This window comes from Ascaphus truei, chromosome 2 (genome assembly GCF_040206685.1).
Source record: "Ascaphus truei isolate aAscTru1 chromosome 2, aAscTru1.hap1, whole genome shotgun sequence".
In the NCBI taxonomy this organism is placed as follows: Eukaryota; Metazoa; Chordata; class Amphibia; order Anura; family Ascaphidae; genus Ascaphus; species Ascaphus truei.
Window position 1 is genome coordinate 439072441 of NC_134484.1, and position 12543 is coordinate 439084983.

The 12543-nt window shown below is 42.9% G+C and overlaps 1 protein-coding gene across 2 annotated transcripts in view; it reads left to right on the forward strand.

Moving 5' to 3' along the window:
- PTPRN2 (protein tyrosine phosphatase receptor type N2) overlaps window positions 1–12543 on the forward strand; it is a 1212473-nt gene that overhangs the window by 539572 nt on the left and 660358 nt on the right. For both annotated transcript variants that reach the window (XM_075587846.1, XM_075587847.1), the window contains exon 11: window positions 4694–4773. In XM_075587846.1, coding sequence (XP_075443961.1) covers window positions 4694–4773 — 80 coding nt within the window. The remainder of the gene's footprint in view (window positions 1–4693; window positions 4774–12543) is intronic.

Genomic DNA, 12543 nt, shown 5'->3' on the forward strand with positions numbered 1-12543 from the left:
TGTTTGTGTGTGTATATATGTGCGTTTGCGCATGTTTATGTGCGCATGTATACGTGTGTGCATGTTTATGTGTACGTGTGTGCATGTTTATGTGTGCGTGTGCGCATGTTTGTGTGCGTGTGCGCATGTATGTGTGCGTGAGCGCATGTATGTGTGCGTGTGCGCATGTGTACGTGTGTGCATGTATGTGTGCGTGTGCACGTGTATGTGTGCGCGTGCGCATGTATATGCGTGCGTGTGCATATATATCTATATCATACAAACACTCACAAAGGGGGTAAGCGCGGCCCTCCTACCCCAGCCGCCAAAGCTCCCTTACCCCCTCGCCGCTCCCTCCCCCCCCCCCCGCCCGCTCCCTTACCCCCCCGCCTGCTCCCTTACCCCCCCCCGCCCGCTCCCTTACCCCCCCCCGCCCGCTCCCTTACCCCCCCCCCCGCCCGCTCCCTTACCCCCCCCCCGCCCGCTCCCTTACCCCCCCGGCCGCCAACTCCCCAGCCGCTGGGGGGCCAAGCAGCCTCGGATCTGCGCCAGTCCCACTCTCCACCACCTCTCACTCCCGTTGTGTGTGTGTGTGTGTGTAGGGACATTTTACTCCTGCCAACAATTTGTGCCTCACTTTCACCCCACCCTACCCCTGCCCTTCACCCCCCCTACCCCTGCCCTTCACCACCCCTGCCCTTCACCCCCCTCTACCCCTGCCCTTCACCCCCCCCTACTACCCCTGCTCTTCACCCCCCCTAACCCTGACCTTCACCCACCCCTACCCTTCACCCACCCCTACCCCTGCCCTTCACCCCCCCTACCCCTGCCCTTCACCCCCCCCCACGCCTGCCCTTTGACTGACGCACGCACACACCCTGACTGACGCACTCACACACCCTGACTGACGCACGCACACACCCTGACTGACGCACGCACACACCCTGACTGACGCACGCACACACCCTGAGTGACGCACGCACAGACCCTGACTGACGCACGCACACACCCTGACTGACGCACGCACACACACCCTTACTGGCGTACGCACACAAACCCTGACTGGCGCACGCACACAAACCCTGACTGGCGCACGCACACAAACCCTGACAGCCACACGTACACACACTGACAGCCGCACGCACACACCCTGACTGACGCACGCACACACCCTGACTGACGCACGCACACACCCTGACTGACGCACGCACACACACTGACGCACGAACACACTGACTGACTGATGCACGCACACACACACAGACTGATTGACGCACTGACTGACACACACACATACATACTGACGCACGCACACAACCCCTCACAGCCGCATGCACACAACCCCTCACAGCCACACGCACACATACACAGACTGACGCGCGCACACACACACACACACACTGACTGCTGCACACACACCCACTGACTGCTGCACACACACACACTGACTGCTGCACACACACACACACACACACACACTGACACACACACACACACACACTGACACACACACACACTGACTGACACACACACACACACACTGACTGACGCACGCGCACACACCCCCACACCCACGCGCGCACACACACAGACTGACGCGCGCACACACACAATGAATGGTACACACACACACACATACACTGACACACACACACACTGACACTGACACACACACACACTGACACTGACACACACACACACACACACACACACTGACACACACACACACACACACACTGAGACACACACACACACTGACACACACACTGACTGACACACACTGACTGACACACACACACACAGTGACTGACACACACACACTTACTGACGTGCGCGCGCGCACACCCCCACACCCACACACTGACTGAATGACTGACTGACTGCCGCACGCACATACTGACTGACTGAGGCACACACACACGCACACACTGACTGTGTGTGTGTGTGCGTCAGTCAGTCTGTGTGTGTGTTTGTGTTTCTGCGTCAGACTCACTGACGCGCGCGCACACACACTGACTGACTGACGCACACACAATGACTGACGCACACACACTGCATGAAGCTGTAAAGGAGGGAGGGGGGGAACTGGATTGATGTGAATGGGGGACAAACAGAGAGAGGGGGAGGGGTGAGGAGAGAGAGAGGAGCGGGAACATTACATCCCGGGCAACGCCGGGTCTCTCAGCTAGTATAAAATAAACGTAAAGAGAGGGTGCATACCATTCAATGATGGATACAAAAAAAGCAACAACAGGACAGTCACTCTTATACTCCCAGAAAGTGAATATATATATCATTTACGTGAATCACTATCCGTATTTGAAGTGTGTGTGTATATAAATATATATATACATACAAATGAGCATACAGTAATATTTCCATTTGCTATTTGCCTTGCTATGGAGGGTTTTTGTCACTTTTTTACTCACATAACTTCACATATACATACATATATAATATATAATATATATATATATATATATATATATATATATATATATATATATGCAGTGGAAGTGTATTGTGTGTATTTACCTACACACTCACTCCACATTTCAGTAACATACATATACATCTAAATAATATTCACATATACACGTTTGCTATAAATGGAATTATTACAATTTTACATTATATACACGTGCAATGAATGGAATAAACACTGTAATAAGTTTGAAATCGCCTATCCGAGCTGCTATGCATGGCTGATCCCTTTTCTCCAGCTTCCTTGAATGTACTACTGTATGAGGAAGATCATGTGACCAGATGCTAGTGCACGTTTAGAGAGAGGGAGGGCAGTGCTGACAAAGGGGTGTGCCTGGGTTTGTGACAGGCCATGAGGGGGCAGTGCCTTAGCAAATGCTTGTTAAAATAGAATACAAGAAAATTGGTCTTTCAAAGTTGTTTTTTTAAAAACAGAAAATGCTAAAAGTATTATTTCTTACTACAGAACTGATTTATTAAAAAAAACACACATGCAGGATATAGACTGAACTGCAGCTTTAACTCCTATCCATCATAGAGGAGCATGGGTGGGGGCACAAACCCATAGAATTAACCCATTACAGCCTGCAGCTAGCAGGACTTACATAACCGGGTGGGGAAAGAGGCAGAATATACATACCCTGTTACATAACATTCACTTGTAACACTTTAAAAAATGATAATTACTGATTCATTTCACTTTATGATACACTGTGTAGTCAGCGCCGTCCAATATCACTGTGTGGTGTTAATTTATAAAACACCCCAACATTTTGCAACAACAAAAAATTGCAAACCGGATCCTGAAGATTTCACTCATCTGTAATATCTTTCTAATAGTTCTTTGGTGTGATTAATGACCTTCAGTTCTTCTGCTCTTGTAATTTGAATGGTGGACCTTATTTATAAATATTTTGTACAGATAAAGGATGATACAGAGTACATATAAAGGATCTTTAAAATTAAAAGATATATTTTGTTATTGCTAAACTTTCTGCACCACTCAAGTAATCATTGGCATTGGGAATCTGAAAATTGTGAGTCTTGAGCTAGTATGAGCATATTTTGATTTTGTTTGCATAATTTGACATTGTATGCTTGAATACAAATTGAGTTTATAGATGTTATGGTGTGTGAAGAATGGTACCGTGTTAGCCAGTAGAATAAACACTGATTCTCATTTAAAAAAAAAAGAAATTAAAATGTTAATAAAAGCTGATGTCTTTTAATGGCTAACTGATGTTACAAGATAGTTGCAAGTTTTCAGGACCACTAAATATCCTTCTTCAGGGGTGTTTTACCCGAAGTGCTAACTATTAAAACGTACCTTTATCCTATATTAATTCTTATTTTGTTATGAAAAGCAGTCTAGATCGGGAGTAGAGGTCAACTCCAGTCTTCAAGGGCCACCAACAGGTCAGGTTTTAACGATATCCCTGCTTCAGCACAGGTGGCTCAATCAGTGGTTCAGCCAACGACTGATACTATGGATGACTTTATCTGTTGCAACACATGCTTCCCTTCCATGATTCACTCTGTAAAATCATGCAAACAAATTGCATTCTGATTAGTTAGGATCTTCAGTCATTCTTAAGGGACATGATGATTAATGTGCCAGTCAAGTTGCTGGGCTAAAGCTTATTACCTACATGTACTCTTGCTGCCCACAGCAAACATTTAGGCTGTTGCAAAGGTGGGTGCAGTCCAGGAATTGTTCTTTAGAATATTTATTGCATTTTAGGAGGATTAGGAATGGATACAAATAGCCTTATGTAACTCCTCTTGTCCCAGCTCCAAGGGTCAAATCAAAATGATCTCTAAAAATACTTGCTCATCAAAACTTTCCTCATATGTTGTTGCATTGGCCTGGCCCTGTATGAAAATTGTGAGAAAAAATGTGCGCCAGGGACTTTTGCAAAAAAACACGTGTGGCCCAGAGAAAAACGGGCACGTTAAAAACCTCCTATTCGTAGCTTTATGATAATAGTGTGAAAGAGATTTTAGCTGCACTGTGTTTTCCTTGAGTGTGCACAATTATTTATTATTTCTTAATTGACAATTTCCTATCTCTCGTGCTCTATAATGTATTTCATGTTTTCCTGGCAACAAACAGATGTAATAAAAAAAAAAATATAGCAGCTTTGTGCATTGTACTTTGTGCGCATAATTGTGTTGTGATTATGCACACTGTAAGTAGTAATCTGTTTGCTTTTTCTTTGAACTATTTTAGTGTGCTAGGATCAGCTGTAATGTTTCAAGTGCGCACCGATGTCCACAATTTGACCACAGAAGATGTTGCCAATGTTGCAGGTAAGGAGACTTGTTTCTCTACCTCCAGCACTGTTATTTCCCCAGCAATGCCGCAGAGAGATCACGCTGGTGAGCTAATGTTTCATAGATAAGACAGTGGGTTGGCTAATAGGCTTAAATGGTAGCCAGAAATAATAGGCATTGTTCCTCTAAGGCCTGGTTCCTTGTATATTTCTTCATTGTATTTCATTGAAAATATGCAAAAGCTGCAACTGTTTGCCATTTTTTTTTTTTTTTTTTACACACCTGGCAGAAATGGTTATGCTGGGTAAAAGGGATACAAATCCCAAATAACTGTTATTTAAAGGGAATGACAGACATAAACAAAAATACAAACAAAATGCAAATAATAAAAAAAAAAAAGGCTTTACCATTTCCACTTAGTAGGAAACCGCTAATGCCTGCATAGAAAAAAAGTATATTTCTTATCTTCAGGAAGATATATTCATCAAACTTTCATTTTTGCATCTGTACATAGAAGATCCCTAACAAAATGATGTTAAAATAATATATTGATCCTTAGGAGCAAAAAAACCCCAAAACAAAACCGAAGCAAGATTATTATTTGACAGTTATGAATATTACATTAGAATTGTTACCAATATCTCTAAAGGTAAAGATACAGGAAATGTATTGTAAGTGTGTGATTATACGTACTGTACAGTAGTATGTTTTCATATTGTTTCATTGCTTTTGAATTTGACAACAAAAATAACCAACTCATCAAGATATCTACTGGGTAATGTTGATAAACATTTAGTCCAATGTTACTAAGCGGTGCTAAACCACGACAGCTAACCACGCATTAACTAAATCAGTCAAGTAAAGGGGTAACTCAAGTATTGTGGCAGGTAACGTGGAATTGCAGTGCGACCCCCCAGTATCAGCGTTAAGCATGTCCCTATCTTAATCTTTCCTGCTAGAAGAATTGAGGGAAATTACATCTTTCAACAAGGTATTTTGTGAGATGTTTAAGTGAAGTTGAGGTTTATGTGCAGCTGTTCATGGTTGTAAAAAAAAATAAAAAAATGTTGTGCGTGGTTTATGCCGACACACGTCGATTGGTTTTTGCATTATGGAAAAAATACGAATTTGACGGGAAAAATAAAATCACACTGTTATGTAATGTTGCACAGTTTGTTTTGCTAATGCTGTTAATAGTGGGCAAATGATATTCATGCCATTACCATGACCATGTTAGTTAACAAACTAAGTATAAAAGCAATGTGGTTTACGAGGACTGAGATGGAGAAATAAATATGAGTATGAGGAAAAAATATTTACAAGGCGTGCATATTAACCCTTTGGGTGCTGCAGGGAGGGGCCACGGCAATGGAGTGTCACGGCCCCACCGGCAAATCCAGTGAGTCCTCCTCTTCCATTTCCCTTTGCGTCAGATTCCCATTCTAGCACTGAAGCACGCAATATTACCTGCAAAACTAGTACAAAAAGGGCATGATATGATGTAGCTACTAGGTTATGGGCCCCCTGGAGTGCTCGATCCCATGATGTAGTGGGCACGTTCTGAAGCACCCAAAGGGTTAATATATGAAGGAAACATTTCACATGTTAACTGAAATGATAGACTTGATAGACTTGTATAATGGTAGGGACTAGAAACAGGGTATATGGTCCTAAATGGTGAAAATCTAATGCTCCATACCTACCTTTTATATAGAAAATATAATACATTTTTTGTAAGCCAGAAAATAAGGGTGTTGAACTTGTAAACCCACTGAAACTGATTGACCGGTACAAAATCAAGTATATATATATATATATATTCTGACTGAGAGAAGGAGACAGGTCTCCCTCTCTATGCCTATATATTTTATATATAACAACACATGGTGTTGTCCACCTGTCCTTGATAAAGCACCGTGTCATGTGAAACGCGTTGGAGGGTGTCTACCTCCTTGTTTGTCATGTCTGACTGAAAATAAATTTATTTTTTATTTTTGTACACCAGTGTCCCTGGGCAGTTTGCTGCTTTGTGCATTTTTTTTGCATATTTCTTGGATTGTTGTCCACCTGGAACTGATTGATTGATATATTCTGATAAAGAGGGGAAAGGTCAGGTGGTAAAAAAAAGAATACAATAATATTGACTGAGACAGGTCAATTCGCGGGGGACATGTCTCTGTCTAATAATACAGTTCTATACAAGTCCAATATTATAATTAAATATGTATTGAAATTATAATTAAATATTATTACATTTATTCTCAGTATCTGACTCATTCTTTGCCTCTGTGACAGCTTCTGACACACTACAACCCCCCCTTTTTTCGGGATACAATTGCAGCAGGAAATACAAGGCGCAGTTTATAGGTAGGGGGAAATCTCCTGTATACAACAAAAAACAAAAAGCCCCAATGCAACATCCAAATGACAATGTATATGGTTAAAGACGTTTGTCTTCTCATAAGTAAGGGTCATTTAATTAAACTCTTTGGCCAAAGGGTTATAAGCCTGCAGCTATGTCACGGCATGACCAGTATGCAGGTCCTAACACTACCTGTGACAATTCTCATTTACCTCTGCAGTGGCAGGAGAAATGTCTTAATAGACCTGTCCTGCACAGGTACATGAAAAAAACCTATATCAAGTTCATGCTGTAAGCATATTCAAATATCAGTGATGGATATAGATGAGAGGTTTTGTTTGGAGGTGCATAAGGGAAATACCTCAGACCCAAAAGGTCTGTGGGAACGGCATGAAGAAGGGGCGATTTCAGCCCCGAAACGTTGCCCCCCTTGTATATATCACCTTATCTTTTATGATTGTTTTACGTAGTCCTCCCCCCTCCCCATTATATATTTTTTGTATGTTCACCCCCTTTTATCCCTCCATTTTGCTTCTCCCCTTTAGATTGACATTGAGTAGTTTTGTTTGCTGAGATGTACTCCCCATGCCTTATCTAGTGGCAATTCCTTATTGCATCTACCTATGTACACTCAATATATTCTTTATTTTCAATTGACCTTTGTCTGATTCTCATTTACATTGTGTGCTGGGAACATTTGTGTACACAGTATAAATAACTATGGCATTGCTCCATTGCTCCATTGCTCTAGTATTTTTTTGTTCATGTCAAGAGTTTTGCAAGGATTTTCTCTACGTCTTCCACAGCTTCTTTTTCAAATGTCAAAAGTAATTTCATCTTCATTGGTGGCCTTCACATTCTTCATGGATTTTATTGCCTTTGCCGCCACTTCTGGAACAATGCAGGGTTCTCTTCCTCTGCCGAATCATTCCCTGTGTTATCTGTGCTCTTGTAAAAATGTAATGTAGAAGTACTCAACCCCCTCTATGATAAGAGCAAAGTCTTTGTTTATCCATTGTCTTGTTGGAGTGGATCTGCTTCTTCCAATCATAAGTCGCTGCTTTGTTTTCTTTAAGCTTTTGTTATTTTCGATAGTCTTCTTCACCATATGACAGTAACATTTTCTTACATCTCCAGTTATACGCTTGCGGATCATCTTGCCCAGCTCTGTATATTTATTTCTTGTTCTGGCATCTTGGCATTGTTTCATTTCTTGTAAATTACTAACTGCTTTGTCTCATCCGGTATTTTCTTATCCTATATTTTGTTAGAGATTCCTTCAGTTTCAACTACAATCTTCATACTGTAAGTTCTTCATCATTATTTGTCAACGTGTTCCCATGTATTTCGAGTAAGTTGAAGCGATTTCTTGATAACTCTAGTTTACATTCTCTGCTGTTATTTTTGAGGTTCTTAATGTTGATTGTTTTGTCTCTTCTTTTTAATCGTTTTTCTTCTTTCCATCTTTGCATTCAGATGTAATTTGCAGCAAACCAATCAGTGATCACTCATTGTGTCAAAACGGTCTAGGACCGTGCAGTCTTCAATTATGTGATTAATGTAAGCTAGTCAGTTTAATTCTTTGTTTCATTTGGGTCTACTCCATGTCCATGTTCTATTTGGAGTCTTCTTGAAGAATGAATTCATGATGTAGAGGTTTTCACATTCTGCAAATTCTGTCGCCACGTTCATTCCTATTGCGTAACCATACTTACCAACTGATGATCTCAAATATTTGCCTTGAAATCTCCCATAATGATCTTGAGGTGACAATTTCCTTTGATGTTAAATTTGTTGATTTCGTAGTAGAAGACCTCCACGTTACTGTCTGTGTATCATGATTCCCTCCCTCAGTACTCCTCGTAGATATGTAGGGGCGCATGGAGAAATCAGGTTCACGCCCAGAACCAGAACAGTCCATGAGGCCATGTGCCATCTCAGTTTGGGTATAAAACCTCACCCAGTCTATTAGTTCTTTGCTTGTCAATTTTTTTGTTTACAGTCAGGTTATTCTTTGTTCCCGAGCTCTGCGTCTTTCCCTGTTCCTTTTTTACCAAGCTTCCAGTTCTGCAGATCTACAGGTACCTTCTTGTTTGTTGTGGTATTCCTCTTGCACTGCGTGTCCTTGTTCATTATTTGTCCCCTGAAATTCTTGTTTTTTTCATGTAGCACTGCAATGCAAGCAGCTAACTTTGGTATGTTTTGTTATTTCCCTTAGTACCATTTGCCCCGTGCCTTTGTGTGTTCCCTTAGCCTTTTGCTTGTAGCTGTGCACACTTTGCAGATCCATTTTGTTTTTCTAGTCTTGTTTATTTTAATCTATCAATAAACCCTGCAGTTTGTACATATTTTAGTCTTCTGTCTTTTGTGTGTTCACATGTTACCTTTGAGGGTTCCATGCATCCTGATACTGTGAGACTTGATGTTGGGGCCTATAGCGCTTTGTCAACTGAATGCCGATTCTGGCTGCTCTTTCTGGTGAGGTTTCATATGCCACTATGTTGTTTCTCCATCTCTTGTAAACGATGAAGGCTACTCCCCTGATTCTTCCATATTCTGTACCTCTGTAATATGATACTGCACCGACACACTTTATTCGAGCAAATACCCATTATGTACCTGGCAGATACCTGGAATGCGCCGCTCCTCACCTCTGACAAGCCCCGTTGCGTTTGCCTTCCCAGCCTGGGTTCATGCCTGGCTGACGGGCGGCTAATCTGTTAAATGATAATGATTAGGATTTAATAGGCTGCAATGCTTCGCGTGTCTACCAGATGGCATAAATTCATGAATTGTAATGCAGTATATATATATATACTGTGCAGTATTGCAGCCAGCGGGAATAAAATGCTTCAATCCCTGCTTGGAAAATACCTCAATGCACTCGGGCAGAAAACAGTCACAAACCTCAATACACCCGGGTATACCCGAATTCGTGGGACTAGCCGAGCTCGAATAAAGTGTGTCGCCAGTGTAGGTGTTTGCTTTTGAGCTTAGTGAGGCCTTCATCTTTTCTTTTTACTTTACTTAGTCCAACCATATCCTATTTAATCTTTTCAAGTTATTCTTCCAATTCGTGCAATGTTGTTTCACTGGAGAGAGTCCAGCAGTGGTTGGTAGCCAGATTTATGTTTGAGTGACAGCTTTTGTTTAATCTCTGGGGTTTCTTAGCACCCTCTGCCTTCTTCTTGAATGCTGTCATTCCCAGGGACAATTGTGTCTCCAGAGAATGAGTTCCATTGCTTTTTTCTTGTGTTCCATATTTCAGGGTTTAGGCTTTACCGGTCTCATTTGCATGTTTGCAAGTACCTCTCCCTCTTTAGCTGGGTATACTGTTGATGCTTTCATATGTAGTCCCCTTTCCCTATGCCTAAGGGAACTTCGCGGGCAACTGCATGTGCTGCTGTACCTGTTGCTCACAGGAAGCCTAAGCCTCCACCTATGGGAGCCTGGGGTGAGCTCTTTCTCCTTGCGTGCAGCGCCTCCACCTATGAGGGATCCCAGCGATGGTGGAATAACTCCGCACAGGAACCAATATACAGTAATGAGTAATACACCACACGTATGTATATAACTAAGCTTTACTGTACATTCTCTAAACACAGATAACACAATAAATGGTACCCACAGTATAACACAGTGACCCAACACGTGGTGGTTGCCCCAAAGTACTGAGGGTGCCATGGCACCAAAACCCCTAGTGTCCTGTCCCAGCAATCCCACCCAAATGTGAAGCCACGCTACTCCAGTATCCAGGTGCTGCTTGGTGTGGTGAGTTGGAGCGGATCCCACATAGCGGGGTCTCCAACACAAATCCCCTCTCTCCTAAGGGTCATGATCCTCCTCTCAGTGTGAACTCCAATCGGAGGGTCTAACACAATGTCTCAGGGTTCCTGTGGCCTGGTCCCAGGATGCAGTGTGCAGCGCGGCTGTACTAATAACCATAAGGGAATGAGTCCCTATCTAGGACCTTCCCTACAACACTCCGCTGGTGTGGCTCAGGGCCTAGCTGGGGCCTAGGGGGCACAATCTAGGGCTAGCCCAGGAAGCACTGCCCCCTGCACACTACCTTCTGTCTTACCACCTCCGTCCGACTGAGTATGCTGGCTCCTTGTCACAGTTCCTCCAGGCTGCATGCCGTCCATTGGCTGGATCAGCCCCTGTGGTATCCCTCCCCCCGAGGATTCTTGGACTTGTAGTCCCGCTGTAGTCCTTGCGGAGCCTATCCAAAATGGCTGCCACACCGATTGCCACTGCGCATGCACCAAGCTCCAGAATGGCCACCACGTTGTTCCCGCTTATTGTGCGGGGTCCTGCCGGACGGACAGCAGGGAGATCCCCGCACCGGAGGCAGGGTAGGGGACTCGGCTGCACATAGTATGGTTAAACCTGAAAGCACAAGTGCCACTATACATCTTTTTGAACACCAGCTGCCACCTTCCTACCACGTTGAAGCAGTTGAAGTATTGTGTATATATTCCCCTTCTCTCCTCTCTCGTCTCCACTAACCCCTCTCATCTGTCCTCACCCCTTACCCCTCTCATTTGTCCTCTCCCCTCTCATGCCACCTCTCTCCTCTCCTCCATAAGCTCTATTTCAGGGTCTGATTAATGCAGCTCATTTTGACAAAACAATAATATGCACGGCTTTTCACCCAAAACAAAGGGTCAATTTTTGCATGGTGGTCCAAGTGCTGTGGATATTTCACAGACCTCTACACCTGACTGAATAACAAATATAGTACAGTTACAGAAAATGTTTTAATATACTTAGATTTGACCTTTAGATGTAAGTACAAATTAATCACTCATTACTGTATATGTATTTTAATGATGCATGGACTTTCTTTTCATCTGTATTTGTAGATTTTGTCAAGGAAAATTCAAAGCTATACTATTTCACAAATTGCTTTTAAATTACAGTTACATGTTGTAAATGACTGTATTAGAAATGACTGTTTTCTTTTCCTATTTGACCTCAGTTGTAGCAATGGATTAAGAATGATGTAGACCGGTTGAGCGTTCCGTACAGCACACGATATTTTAAACAAAGTCCAACGAGTTTATTCCTAATATAAATTTGAAACCGCAGTCTGCACTGATTGCCCCGTTATTTGCATTTTATTTTCTACTTATTTTCTCTTTGGGCCCTTTCCAACACTGTTTTTATTGTAAAATCTTCTCATCCGTTCAAGAGATATAAGCATTTGTAATGTTAAGTGTCCGGGCGGTTTCAAATGGAGCTCTTCCCCAGAGCCCAGTGCAGTGTAAAGGTTTCCATGGTAACCTTAGACGCTAGGGATGAAGAAAGTCACAATTTTATGCACACATGTAGCCAGATCACCTTATGGCTACAAGTCTGCCTTTGGGCTGGCAGTAAATCCTGGTACAATCAGGTTGCCAGTAGCTGATATGGGATTTTCCCCCTCCTCGGAGCTGCACTTG